This window comes from Daphnia magna, linkage group LG6 (genome assembly GCF_020631705.1).
Source record: "Daphnia magna isolate NIES linkage group LG6, ASM2063170v1.1, whole genome shotgun sequence".
NCBI classification, from domain to species: domain Eukaryota; kingdom Metazoa; phylum Arthropoda; class Branchiopoda; order Diplostraca; family Daphniidae; genus Daphnia; species Daphnia magna.
The window spans coordinates 972,129-987,306 of record NC_059187.1 but is presented as its reverse complement, the minus strand read 5'-3'; the positions used below and the strand labels follow the sequence as shown (position 1 = coordinate 987,306).

The 15,178-nt window shown below is 39.6% G+C and overlaps 1 protein-coding gene across 1 annotated transcript; it reads right to left on the bottom strand.

Moving 5' to 3' along the window:
- Window positions 1–221: 221 nt before the first annotated feature.
- On the bottom strand, window positions 222–13,653 carry LOC116924859. Its single transcript, XM_032931441.2, has 3 exons — window positions 9,457–13,653; window positions 3,659–3,819; window positions 222–3,130 (listed from the first exon to the last, which is right to left on the bottom strand). The coding sequence occupies exons 1-3, from the start codon at window positions 10,685–10,687 to the stop codon at window positions 3,071–3,073; spliced, it is 1,452 nt and encodes a 483-aa protein (XP_032787332.2). The 5' UTR covers window positions 10,688–13,653; the 3' UTR covers window positions 222–3,070.
- Between the last annotated feature and the right edge of the window lie 1,525 nt (window positions 13,654–15,178).

Sequence of the window (15,178 nt, the reverse complement as noted above, 5' to 3'; positions counted from 1 at the left end):
CGAAAGAAAACTATGCAAATGATTAATATCACCCCACGCGTAGTCTATAGTTCGATCTTTTTTGTTTTTATGTAAATCCCCGTAGAGTGAGAATGGGGGGGGGCGCCACCCTCAATGTTATTTACCCTCTCTTCTTTTAGCGAGTTGCTTTTTTAGTTCACGGTGATTGTTTTATACCTTTATAGTATAAATGCTGATATCATATTTCCAATTTCTTGAGGATCTGGCTGTTATTTGTATTGACCGCAATTTTTTGCTTTGTTTTATGTATATGGATGACATCAAGAAGAATATCGGAAAGGATGTAATTGACGATACTTTTGCAGAACGGTTGAAAATCCAAGGCAACAGAGACAGGACAGAAGATGTTGCTGCTTACAGACAAAACGAAAGGAAAAAAAAAATGCTACGTGTTACATATATTTCAATGGTTCCTTTGCGAGAAATGCTCCAACACTGAGAGTATACATGCGACACAAATCAGCGCACCGTTATTGTCAAGTATGAATCTTTGAGATCAATTATTGATTGTTTTTAAAGGGGGTTACACTACTGAGGAAATTGTTTTGTTTGTTTTCAAATCAAGAACTCCAGTTTGGTTCTCTGCACAAGTATTTCACCCCATTTATTTTTATTAAATCGTGTCAAAATTTGTGGAGCAAAGGATATCCAACGTAAAGTAAAACCGTGATAGCGTAAAATTGTTTTCACTGGAGATCACAACCATATATTTATATATTTATTTATATGCATATATATATGGGAAAGAGAGAGAGAGAGAGAGAGAGAGAGAAAAAAAAAAGGGAAAAATATGAGGGACAAAACTTCCTAATTGGTTCACACTGAAAAACACAATGCTGGAATATTTTCTGAGTTCTGAATGAAAATGATCAAAACATTGGGGCGTAGAATTGTGAAGTGGTTATTTTGAATATACCGAAGGAATTACAGAGAGGTGAAAAAGCGTTAACCAAAACGTCTATGTAAACGAAGATTCAGTATTGGTGTGTGTGTGTGTGTGTGTGTTACAAACAGTTGAATTGTCTGTGTTGAGACAATCGTGATCTAATGCTAGTCGTATGTGAAAACACCTCTTTAATGATTAAGATAAATAAAAGATTGAAATCCTCTTTCAAAAATGTGTGTTAGTTGTTTGCTTGAAATGCGTTCAGCAGACTTCGCGATTGTAATAGATTCATAGTTCTTTCAAACACACAAATTGCTGATAAGAAAAGATTTTTAACTGAACCTGTCGGGATTTGAAAGCTTTAGCATTTTACTAATTTTAACTCGTCTCAAATTTCTGTTCCAGCTCGGTTTGCACAACGTTACGTGGCGTGTGTTCTGTATATGGGGAGAGAACTGTGACAGAAACAGACAATCCAGTTACAGGAGCATTTGATTTAATCGTTTGCCAAATAGTCTTATAACTGGATGGGTTACTGTAAAGGGTGGGTTGCATTGCACTTTTCTGGTTCGGGAGAAGAAAACAAATTGTTCTGATGGGATAGGTTCAATCAGGGCTCATTTACTTTACTTAAACGGCATCATTTGGTGAATGAAAAGACGAAGCAATCTATTATGAAAGTTTGGAAATCATCATTGTCTAAGTGATGCAATGATTGCAGCTCGTAAACTCGTTTTTTTTTTCCCCCCTTTCAAATCGGGAATTTTGCTGAACGGATTTCAAGATATAACGAGACTGTAACGAACTACAGTGAAAAATGTGTGAATTATGAAAGACGAATAATAAAATATGAGGAGCACAGTGTTTTGTGGGAAATGAACTAAATAACGAATAAAAAGAACATGAACGAAGCGGAGATTGTCAGCAGGATGTATAAATATCACGCTTTTTCTTTTCTTCTTTTTTTTCTGTTTATTTTATTATATTTGTATTTTTTTTTTCATTATTTTTATTTATTTTTTTTGCTTTTTCTCGTGTTTCACTTCTGCCTCTTGTTCTTTTTACGTTTTTTTTTATTTTTCGTGGCGTGAAAATAAAAAAATTAAGTTTTTATTATTTTTTTTCTGGAATTGAAAATAGATTCTTGAACATAACAATACCACGTGAAGCAATGTGCGATCTCTGGTTTTGTTGCTTTTTGGTTTTTTAAATTTTCGATTTACAGAATAAATTGAAAAGGGCGGAGTGGGGGGGAGGGGAAAACGGTGCTAAAAGTGACAAAAAAAAAAGAAGATCGGCCGTTGGATCAGGTCTAAGGCGTAAAAAGCGTAAGTATTGCCCCAAATTATTAACGTTTTTTTTTTTTTAATTTTATTTTTTAGAATAAAGTATTGGAAGAAGGACGTCGTGAACCTGTGGAAAGGTCATAACCCCACCGCCCATTGTCCGCGAGGAAGGGATCATATGCCGAACCTTTAAGTGTTTACGAGTATTCTATGGTCTTGCCCCGCTTGCAAAAAATTAACGCTTGGAATATAAACGGCTGTTTAAACAAGGCCTACGCAAAACGCTTTGTTGATGAAACTTTTCATTCCCTCTTGAGGACCTACATTAAATCCACCAAGTTTATTTTAGTTTTTGTTTTTTTTTTAACTCTACACCGGTACCTATCTACTTGAATTTTACATATCATGAGTTGGCCATGGGTTTATGTTCGTTCCCTGAGTCACACGTGATTCAGCGTTTCTTTTTCATGCATCCTCACTCCTTGCCCGGGTCCTGTCTTCATTATGCAGTGCCGTGTTTGTTTTGTTTTTGTTTTAACATGATGGAAATGTATGTTTACTTTTCTTTTTTTTGTTGTTGTTGTTGTTGGAATATTTAGATGTGTGGATTCGTAACGCGGGGGTAGGAGATATGACATATGAGGGAATGATAGAAGTTTCCTAAACACACTTCTGATTTTTCTTTTTGGTTTGTACATATAGAATATTATAAAATCTTTTTTGTTTTTTAATTATTTTCGTTAATGAAGAGAAATAGTTTTGTTTCTTCTTGGGTTTTTTTAAGTGTTCAGTAAAGTAGAGAAGAAGAAAAGTCAAATGGTGCAACGGTCAACTCAATTGATTCCAGGAGAAACAGCGATGGACGTACTATGACGACTTAACGACCCCGTACCCATCGTAAGAGGGCATCAGCAACGAGATCCAGGTGCGCTTTCATCTGTTGAAATGCATACAAAATTTATTCATGTAGACTACTAATGAAGTGACATTAAAACAGTTGTTCCTAACTATATCAAAGATTTACCGATATATAACCGTCTTCAAGATAATCTACATAGCGTTTAGCGTTTTCGTCTATAGTGTTCAACATTTGATATGGCCGTGAATTTCAAAACAGGGGATTTTTAAATGATCAAAAATAACATTTGATGTAGGTCTAATTTTAGTTTTCGCAACGCACTATTGGTCTTTCTTGCGTTGGAATGGTAAAAGCCATTGCCAACTGTTATCACCGTCTGTCGGATAGGGTCATAGGGTCATAGTGTTTGGGTGCCTTTTAGCGGCCTTCATCAACCATCGTGAGTATATAACCCATGGAATCGTGGAATCATTGCCCTTAGCCTTAAAAGTTCCTGAGGAAAATAGGACTGAATGGCAAGGAGGGTCATTTTAACATTTCAAAGTCCTACTGGGGGATATCTGCTCATTGAAGGTATATACGATAAGAAAAGAAATCAAAGTTTACCGTTTTGTAGAACATGCAAGCTTGGCCGTCTTCATCCTCTCCGCCGGGGCAATCGATGAAACCGTCACAAAGCACGTGATCGTCGATACATCGGTAGCGGCCAACTATATCAGGTGTTGGGCACGCGAAACGTTCCATTCCATCCTCTGCAGGTGGGCACTCTGTTTGAATTAACGAGATAATTGATGGGCTCGTTTTAACATTTTGTTTCATTTCCTTTCAGCCATCATTTCACACTATGATCCAAACTGTCCGTCATTTGCAATTCTAATTCCAGCAAGCTTTGTCATTTTGGTCAAAGATAAGAATATAATTATACTTTAGTTTTCTGTCTTTAGATGCGTCACATTTTCTTGGGAGAGCGTGATACGGTGACCGCCTAAAACCGGGGGTTTTCACGTATGCAAATGAAACTAGTTTTTCAACTAATAACGACAGGCAGCTTTTCATAAAGCCAAGATGAAACATCAACGTGCTTCACATTAGAATCTTGAAGTCCTAGAGAACACTTTGCGGCCCACTCATATATTTCCACACAAAAAAAGGGAGGGAGGGGGGGCTTGGAGGAAACTCTTCAGAATCAATAAGACTCTAACTGGCCCCAGCCAGAAAAAATGTCTTTTCTTTAAAAAAAACAAAACAATTCTGCTATCTGCTTGAAGGTTAACGGGGAAAAGCAGTTTGTGATAACAATCGAAATGACAATAATGTGTCCAATGGGGAATTTTCCAATTTGTATACAACATATTTCGTCAAACACTTGAAAATAAACGAACTATTTTTCTGACGCCTTGTTACCATTTCTTATCCTAAAGAAGCATTTTTTAAAATTCACAAACGCTTCTTCGTAACAGATGTTTGCTTATTTACAATCTATGGGATCGTTTTATTTGTTTAACGATTCTCTTCACCTACCTATTTTTCCGACATTTTCATAGCGTATATATAGAGTCGATCATAAAACACTACAGATGATCAATTGCAAAATAAAAAACGACGTAGAGCGCTGTAGTAGTAGATCAAACTGAGTGCGCGGGCGCGAGTTTCTAACAGCGAGACGGCAAACGAGAGATGACGTCGCAAGATTCAACCAACAGTTTGTATTGATCTTCGTTGGTGCGGGCGGTCTCCCTCCTGGGCTTTGTATGCTGCTCGCCCTCCTTCCCAGTTTTTTTTTTTTTTGCCCGCCCACGGTTATTTTTATCTTGCATGAAGCTATCGTTCCCCGTTTCTGCCGCTCTGTTTCATCGCTTCTCTCCTCCGGCTTTCAACCCGACCTTTCCTCTATGTCCCCGACGTCAATTCTTTGCCCTTGGCTCTTTTTTTTTTTCTTCTTTTTTCTAATCAACCTACAACAATCTATTAAACGGTTAGCAATTGCTAGGTAGACACACAGCACGCGTTCAATCAGAACGTTGATAATAGAGAAGTGAAGTTTAATAACATGATTTCTTATTGGGATGTTATGGGCATTGACCTATAGTGGATAGTTCATCTAAAGCCACTATTAAATCTATGTTTTTCATAGCATTCATTGAAAGTCGCATCAAACAATTGTTGACTGCCCACGCGTTGTCTTCAGACTGTTCGTTATTCATTACATGATGTGTTAATTTCGTAATTCATGATGTTGACCAGGACCGAATGTTCCGTGACGCTCGTTACGTCACTTAAAAACAAGAAGCATCGCACTTGAACATAACAGAAAAGCCATCAAGTAGCCTACCACGAATTATATAGGAGCGACCCAAAATGAAAAATAGGATTAAGCTTTTGTAAGGTGTTAAATAGTTGACCATCAGTTGATGTGTATACGTGCACGGTTTGGTGAATTGGTTTTCTCGCTCCGCTGAACCGACACAGGCAACTAGTAACCAGTCAACATCATAGAGCCGCGACTCCGTGGTGGCAAGCAATTTTTATTTAAATATTGATCGCATCGCCCTACCAATGACGCACATCCCTGCCCCTTAAGCTTTCACGCATACGACAAAAACGGTGCCCGTGACTAGTTTCTTTACCTTGTGCTCCTCCTTTGCCCTCTATAGTATGTAGCCTATGTTCTTTTATCAATATAACATCGCGGTCGTCATGTTATCAATCTAATGATTTTTATTTATTTATTTTTTTAGTTTTTACATCCTGTCGAGAGGCCGCAAGAATCACGATTACAACGTCAGCGCAGGGTTTCTTAATCAAAGTGGCTTTTGTTGTATTTCGTTCTCTGTGTTAAGCGTATTATATTTAACCACTGCGAAACATTTTATTTTTATTTTCAATTTTTTCGTTGTCGTTCTCTATTTTAAATATGAGACAATGGCCTCAGTAGCGCAGCTGACAACTAAAACGAATTTGCGTCCAAGTGATTCGGTTTTCAAAACCGAAATGTCTACGTGATGGCGATGTAGCCCTACATCATCATCGAAATATTTTTCAGCCAAATTGAATATTAGACATGATTCGATTATAGCTTGATTTTGGAAGGAATGGTTCAAATGGTTTGGCCCCCAGCTGCACTACAAATAGGAGGGGTACAAAATTTCCAGAACTCTGTTTAACTAATACGTATATATAAAAGCAACGGGGAGGGACTGAGAGACGATCATTAGAGCTACGCAAATCTTTTGTTGTAGTAGCTCACCAAGGAGTATAAGGATTAAGAAGAAAACAAACTTCCATTGTTGAAAGAGATACAGTGCTCTGTAAAGAAAAGGGAAAACAAGTGGCTTAAAGCAAAAGAGCGACTTTCAACAGTCGCACAATCGAAACACCGCGCTGTATTTGAATTTCTATTTACATACAGCTTCCTGTCGCCTGTTTGTTTGTCAAAGGCACGTCCGCCAAGTTCATCGAAACGCTGTTTCGTTAAAAGAAAAAGTGCTCGTTCTGAAACAACAAATTAAGTAGCGCGCCGTTAAGCGGACTGAGTAAAAGGTTATACATCCTAAACAACACAACTTAAAGATTTCGCTCAGCAGGACTATATTGGGACATGTTGAGCGCAGTGTCCTGTTATATTCACGTCCAGTAGACCCGGCCACATTTGATACGCAATTTAAATTGGATTAAATAGATAAACAAAACTTGTATATGGTTGTGATCGTGACAAACGCAATCGTTGTTCATTTGACAGAGGCTTAAATTATCGAAAATCTACACTGTCTATAGAAGGATTTACATATCAATGCTATAGCCTAATACATTGTGAGACATTTGTAGTTATAGGGTTGTATCACTATAGACGTGTTGGATATAGTGAATAAGACCTATTTTTTTGGAGCGCGAAATGTATGGGTATATTAAAGTTAAGACGACCGAGAATCGGCCTGTTTCTTGAGAAAACAACGAAAAATGATATGTAGCCTACTTAAAAAGGAAGCATATTATTTACTATTCAACTATACTATAGGTAAGATGATATATACTGTATATATACGATGGAAGGAAAAGGAAGTGATGGAAAACACAAAAAAAAAAATGTTACCATCAGAGACGAGTGCATACAAGGTTGTGAAGCAAACTAATGGCAATAGTAAGAATTTAGAAAACAAATGACAACCGGATAAACGGGAGCTGCAGCGAAAGGCCACTGACGTCAGTAGGGACTGGCTTTCTTCCAAAACAGTTTGTGTTGTCTGCATTGGAGCCCTTGTGATTTTACTGCTCTCTCTCTCTCTCTTGTAGACAAGTAGACTCTCAATTTTCTGCAACTTGTTACTATAACATCTGAACTTTAAGAAAGTTCAAAGAGCTATAGTACTAGTGCAAGGAAACGTGTTCCAAACTCATGCATTTGTGCCTTTCAACATTTTCTGATTGCTGTCTTCTCCGCTTGCTTAACCAACATTTAGCGCAAATTCACGTATATGATGGAGAAACGAGTTCATGCAGTTGTGTGTGATCCCATATTCTAAAGTAACGCGAAGCCGTGTTTAGATTGCACTCATAATGTGTGTCAACATCACGCTGTTTGTATATATATACGGTAGTCTTGCTAGTCATAGTCCCTCTTCTAAAAACTATAATGTTATTATCTTAACAAAGCGTGCTAGTGCCATATATAATGTTTGCAAATGTATTTTGAAAAAATAATAACATAAACAGAGCTGTTCGTAAAACAAGTTTTGTTGTGGATGCGTGTGTGAGTAAACGACCCGCGCAACGCGTTCACATTGCGGATTGACGTCATCCGATCGAGAAAGGGCGGACAGGGAGGAAGAAGCAGTAAAGGAAAGGAGGAAGAAAGACAGGGAATGAAAAAGGAAAGAAAAAAAAAGAAGAATAGAGAGATAGAGGGCCAGAAGAAAAAGAAAACGACCGAACGGAGTGTAAAAACGAGGGAGAAAAATAATAGAACGATAGCTGCGGGGTTCTGTCATCGACAGACAGGAGAACGTTGTAACGGCTGAAAACACCAGGGGTCGTTCAGCAGGGATGGTAATGGCACCCAATGCAACACACACACACACACAAAATAATAATAATCATAAAAAAAAAATATATATATTTCCTCCCAAACACACATCACTCGCGAGACGATCCAATGTCTATTAAGGCCGCCTACGTTGAAGAGTAGTATGGAAAAAGCCATTACAGGTGTTGAATTGTTGGTTATATGATCAACAAACAAATACTTTCGCTCGATTTATTTATTTACTTATTATTGTTTTTTTTTTCTTCTTTTTCTCTTCCGTTTCGTTTTTCTTCGTGTTTTCTTTATGAAAAGGAGGCATTTTTATTTCATCCCCCTCTTTTTCTTGTGTGTGCAGAGAGGCGTGCAATTGTTGGCACATAACTGGACGACGTATATATATATAGGTTGCATGCATACAACGCCCAACGCGATCAACAGTTCTTGAAATGATGTGTATCGTGACACGTGACATGAGCTGTCAGCTGAAAAGGCTTACGTAAGGGCTATATATTGCTTAAGTCACGGCAACTGTTTCTCCCCGGTTATCCGCCCTTCAATTTGTTTATACTGACATTGTTTTTTCCCCGTTGAGCTTTGCTGGTGGCCTTGCCATCAGCTCACCAGTTTCTAAACGATCGTGTTTTCCTTTACTTTTTTTGTTTTCCACTTTGATGCACGTGCAAATGAATCGCGCACGATGAGGGGTGCAAACACGGTGAAAGTGCGTCAAACGAGAGGGGGGAAAAACTAAACAAAAAAAGACGTGGTGAGTGGGTTGGGACGCGTGGGTTGGCTCCCCCCGCTGTAAGTACCCCAAACTTTTATACACAAAAGTGAAGAGTCTATTTCCGCCCCCAGTTTTGTGTGTGTGTGTGTGTGTGTGCGTGCAAAATTCAGTTCCTCCTCAGAGAAATAAACATTTCAAAAAACTAAATGAATCCCGAGTGTATATATTTCAGCCTTTTGTCGGATAAGAATATTGTTCGGTTGGATTTGATCATTTTGTTAATTTGTCAAGCAGCTTTCGTGCCGAATGCGTGGGCATCTGCTGGTTGGCCTGTATACCGTCTAGATAGTGTGCATACACAATGAATGCACGCATCACGGATGGATATATATACTGTATAATCACGGCTTTTGAAAGGTTAAAAAAGGAAGACCCTATCAGCCATCAACATCAATCGCTAATCAGTAGAATCAGAGTGCTGCAGCGTCTATAGTTAACTATACGCGTTGATGCATTATTTCTATCGGAAGGGCAATCGATTGTGAAAGCGGAGGCAAAGTCTATTTTTTCTTTGTTCAAACTGCGAGCAGCTGTTCAACAATGATTATTTGAAAGGGACGGTATGGACCTATTTTTGTCTTGTTGCACGTGACTTACCGATGATTGGAACGTCGTACTGGCGGTTCTCTCTCGGCGAACGTAACAGGAACTGGGTGGCCAAATTACGGTTCATCCGGTTGACATCAGGTGTCGAGGATGAAGCTGCTGCCGAAGGCCGGACGTTGTGCTCGTGCTGGATGGATCCACCGGCGGCCACAACCGCACCACCGGACACCGGACGATGGGGCGATTCTTGAAAGTGTTGCTGCTGCTGCTGTTGCTGCTGCTGTTGCTTTCGGGAGCCTTTGTTTTTGCTTCCTTTGCCGCTGGCCGGTGCCACATTGCCAATTGCGGCCTCCATTTTGTCTTTGCGGTTGGCTGCGCTGCGATTCTTGTTGTTCTCCCTGTCCGATTTCTTCGCATCAGACGATGACCGTTTAGGCCACAGAGGCAATAGAAGTAAATTGTCGCTGGCATCAGCTTTTGATTGATTGGCCTGATGGACAAATTGATGGGCAAATGGATGGCTGTTTGCAGCTTTGCTGGCCAGGCTGTTGACTGCGTCAGCGTCGTCGACGGTCGTTAGAACCTGTTGGCTGTGCAGCGATGATTTCGGCCCACCGTAGAGCGGTAGCAAATTCTTGGGCAGAAAAGATGGCGGCTGATAGTGCCAGCCAGCGGTGGCCGCCAGCCGATGAGGCAGAGAATGAAGCCTCAACTTGTGCTGCCACGAAGAGAGAGCGGCGATTTCAGCTGGCCCCAATCCGTGCAGACGGGCTAGTTGTGCTTCGTGCCAGTTGAGTTGTTGTACGCCGCTCCTGCTATCCGCCTCGTCCGCGGCTGAATCCAGCTCGCGCCAATATGCAGGTGGAACAGCGTCGATTGCCGCATCCGATCGTGTCGTTTCTTGTGGCCGGTTCGAAATCACCGGATCCCGTTGGTGACGAACGAAAGGCTCGATCCACGTTGCTGACGATGAAGGCAACGACGATGAATCTTGTAGAGGGGCCGCGTCTTCCAGTTCGGCCGCCTGAATCCATCCGGCCTGATTTCGACGGATCGTACGCAAACGATCCTTTTCTTGGTGCCACGTTTCTTGCTGCGCCTTGTCTGACAGTTGCCTGCGCCCATTGTGGACGCCGGCAGCACTCTCTTTGGCCACGAGAACAGTTCCAACCTCGCACAAGCCCAAGATAAGCAAACCAATCAGGGCCGCACTGCTTCTCGTTATGACGCGGTGACGTGGTCTGCTGGCCCGCGACATCGATGTCGTGCACGCAGACGGCATGTTTCTTTTGTTTGTTTTTTTTTTGTTTTTGTTTGTTTTGTTTTGTTTTTTTCACTTCCTTTTTCGTTCCCAAACTTGTTCTTGATGGATAAACCTTAAATAATATTTTAGTTCTGTTTGTCACTGTCGATTAATTATTATTTATTTTTTTTAATGTCTTTCCTTGATATTTAGTTAATTCTGTTTTTATGGAGGGGTGTTTGCTTCAGGTGACGATTGCGATAGACTGTTAAGAAGTGGAGATCAGCCTTTTGTTATTGCAGCCGTGTTTGCAATTAAGCTATGGACACTTGGCCAATGCTGGAACGGAGATAGTGGAACAAGGTCTGAAACAGCTGGCAGACGTGATGCGTCTGGCATTCTTCTCCAGCCATCCTACCCGAGGATCGTTATATGCATGTGTGTATGTTTATTTTGTTAACGACTCAAATAAAAAAATTGATTTGGCCAAGATTATCTTGCGGATTCGATCTGGAAGTCCTTACACTTTGAATGGGGCCGGCTCTCCAAAATCTGCGAGGATTGTTGTCCGATTGGCTGACAAACCACACCGATTTTGATATGCAGATTTGTTTGTTTTTTGTTTTCTTTTACCGTGCAAAAAATTAAAATAAAATAAACTATTCCAGCAGTCAAGTGGCTGCTCTTGTCGTTTTGGCCGTGAGAAAAAGCGAGTTGGAAAAAGTTTGAATCACCACTTTTCGTCAGCGGTGCGTTCAGTGATAGAGCCAAAAATAAAAATGGACGGATATAATAGACAGACGGATCGATGGATGGATAGATAGATGGATGGATGGATGGAATTTTCGGATGGATGGATAAAAGAAGTAAAGCGAAGAACAGATAAACAGGCGTGGGTGGAGAATAGGCAAAACAAAGAGAACGCCGGTGAAGAAACAACAAAATATATATATCTATAGTTTTCGGGAATGGTTAAAGAAGATACGATTTCAAACTTTGTGTTGTTGTTTTGTTTGTTCCAGTCACGTTATCTTTTGAGGGAGGAGGACCGGTTTTTGTTTAAAGAAGCTGCAATCAGTCACAAGTGAATTTTCACGGCCAATTCCATGGGATATCCACTGAATCACAGATTATTTTGGGGGGGGCAAGGGGCCAGTAATTCTGTTCTCACTTGGAATCGGTACGGCCGGCTTGTTAACAGAGTTTCCTTCAACTGGTTTAGCGTTTACCAAAAAAAAGGAAAAAGTCCCAAGAAGAAAGGCGTCTCGTTTCGCACACCTCTCCCTCTTCAGCGACAAATTGCTACTGTAGAACGTCCAATTCTGATGACGTCTTTACACAAAGAAGAAAGAGAAAAAAAAAAAAAGGGCAGGCCAGCCCTCCACCCTCTGCTGTTCTTCACCGCCCCCGCAACTTTGCGGTACGGTCCGGCGCAGGCGCCACGATCTTCACTGGCTCCCTCTTTTTTTTTTTTTTTCTTTTTTTTTCTTTTCTACCCTATCAATCAATCAATCAGTTTATTTATTTTGCCTACGCCATCCATTTATCTCTTGTTCTTTTTTTTTTTTTTTCTTTTTTCAAGTATCTCTTTCGGGTTTTTATATACCCTCCCCCGTACATACTATTTGCATAAACGATCTTTTTCTATTTGCGTCTCAACAGGTTCCCAGCACGAGTATATCGAAATCAATTGACGTATCATTCCGATGCAACCAAATTTCATTAGACAACGAAGAGGCGGATGGCAAGACGCGGAAATGCAAACATTTGCCGAAAAATGTGAAAAAATAAAAAGGGACTTTAGATGTAGGTGGGGAAGCAAAAGGAATGGACGACATTCCAGAGCCAATTAAGAAAACAGTAGTACGGATTCCAAAATGTTAGGATTCTTTTTTTTTTTTTTTTTCCTCTCTATTTCGAATACCTCATCACCCCTCTTTTTTTTTGTTTCTTATTCATCTTTCAGACTCTTTTTCATGGGATTCCTATATGGACATGGCGAAATTGAGTGCCACTGTACGGTGTTTGTTATGCATAGCTTTCTTTCGTCGCCAAATTCCCAGCAAAAGGTGAAAACCAATCCAATAACGTTATGTATTTTATTACCTAAGTTAGTCCCACCATAAAAGAGAGAGGCGTATACTCTTCACTTATTGCCTCTCTTATGTAAAGATGCTCTTATTCTTTTCCAAAAAGCAATCAACCATTTTTCAGCTTCATCTTTTCTTTATGCGCCTTTTGCGTCATTTTTAGCTTTGCTGATTGCACGACACTCTGATTTTTGGGCCGTGTAAGAATCCACCCCAGCTTTAAATGTTTTTTTGTTTTTTGTTTTGTTATCGAATCAGTTCTATATGACAAAGGATCACAGATCCCTTAATTGATTCTTCTCTCAGCTTGTGAAATTTGCCTTTGACTTTTCTCTATCAATAAAGAATAAAAAAAAATAAAGGATATGCCTACAAAGGCTTCGTGCTAATTAATTTTTCTTTTGCCTTTTTGACATTCAATCCAAAGGCGAAAACGTCGAGTGGTGGGTGTCACCCACTTCACCTTCCATTGCCTATACATTTGAGAACATGATTTCATTTAAGAGAACATTCAAAGGGAAGAAAAGTCGACTTGACATAGAGATGTTGCTACATGTTGATTTCTTGCCTGTTTGACATTTGTGTGCTCTATAAACTTATTGACGGTTTCCTACTTTGGCATACGTGAAAGGTTAACAAGTCGCTCGTTAGCTTCATTAGTAATTTGGGCTTTAGAAATTCTGTTAACGATCTAAAACCGACCGTGCGCTGTGTACCACTCTTATATTTGCTATTGTTACCATGGCAATCAGGCTGTTGCTTTTTAGCAGTACTAAGTCTTCATTTTAGAGCTTATTTCATGCTATATCGAGGTTAAAAAAGGTTTTATACAACAACAACAACAACAAAAACTATTAAGTATTTATGTATTTGCATAGACCAGTCAATGTTGCAACGCTACTATACGCCCTTTATAGATTGAACTCCCATACACCGGCCAGGTAGGTTGATACTAAAAGTCTACCCACGACATCATGCAACAGACCCCCCCTCCCTCTCCCAAAAAAATACATTGTTGAAACGTGGTAGAAATTGATTTTTTTTTTTTAAGGGAAATAAAAAATAAAGAAAGAAGGGATACACTTATGTTTCACAGTTGAAGAGATTAGGTAAAAGGAAAGCGCTCAATTTCCTACATATACTTTTTTTTTGTTTTTACTTTTTGAAACAGATCTGGGTATTGATTTTTTTTTATTTGGGAGGGAGGGGGGGGATACTTTACATCTTCCTCCAAACGTCTTAACCGAACTGTGTGTTGTCCAGAAATTCAGGGCATTACGTCCGTTGCTATTTGATCAATTTCTATGTGTAACACCGTTCCCTTTCAACGAATTGTAGGTTAAAGTGAAGGCCTTCACGCTCGTTGGGTGAAATGGCCATTCAAAAGACAGAATGCACGACATTTATGGAGATTCAAAAAACTTTGACCAAATGTACGCATGTACGTATATATACGAGAATCACATTTTTATCGGTGAGATTTTGAATCGGTTCGTAGCCTTGCTCTACTTTCTTTTGTTGCCCTACTTGAACTTTAATTTCTCTCTGCACTTATAATAGACCTATTACATATGGCTTAAGACGCTTTGAAAGATTTTTTTTTTTTTTTACTACGTTTGTCAATCAACTATTCGTGTTTCATTTTCGAGCAAAACCTTCAGCTTTCTTTGGTCATCTTTTTCATCAAAATAGCATGTAACTCAATATAGGGCTGTAATCATCACACGGTGTAGCAGAGTGAACCCACTGCGGGAATGCGGTAATACAATACAACGAACCCGGCTATTTGCCGCACGCATTCGGCTGCAATCTCTCGTGACTTTTCCCTGGGCTCTTTTCAACGAAAAACATTGTAGAATTTATTAGCTCAATAAGCTCCGGTATATATATGTATGCCGTCCGTATAACGACAGACTTTTTCAGCGGAACTATGATGAAATATGCATGTCCGTATCTATGGAAACTGGATTTTCTTTTCTTTTTTTTCATTTTTATCGTAATTCTACTGGTCTTCATCTATTAGTCAACAAAAGCGCCTTATGAACCGCTTCCATTTCTATTCTTTTTAATGTTTCTTTCTTTTTTTTTTGTGTGTGTCGATGTTGCATTTAGAATTTATGGTATAGCTGCATCCACAGTACAGAATTATTTGCATGCATGCTTGCATTCCAAGCATCAGTATAAGCAATTCCTATAGTTCTTACATATATATAAGTCCAGTGTTTAGTGGGTCTTGTGCGATGAGCTAATTGCAGTTCATTTGGCCTACAGCAGATCCTTCTCTCTATCTTCAAAATTTACACAAAAATTTCAAGCCCTGAGCCCAGCTGTCGTTTAATTGAAGCCAAAATTGTAAACCTTAAATCCCAACTTTGTACGTTACGCTAACATTTCTGGTCCCGTGCCGTATTTAATGGGAATTTTCACCATATATAGGTAG

Bases quoted from the DNA above. Each gene is read 5' to 3' on its own strand.
- LOC116924859 (XM_032931441.2), bottom strand. From the start codon at position 10,687: ATGCCGTCTGCGTGCACGACATCGATGTCGCGGGCCAGCAGACCACGT. The intron at 3,820-9,456 runs GTAAGTCACGTG...TAATTCAAACAG, and splicing joins GTACGACGTTCCAATCATCG to AGTGCCCACCTGCAGAGGAT. The intron at 3,131-3,658 runs GTAAACTTTGAT...GCATTTCAACAG, and splicing joins CTTGCATGTTCTACAAAACG to ATGAAAGCGCACCTGGATCT.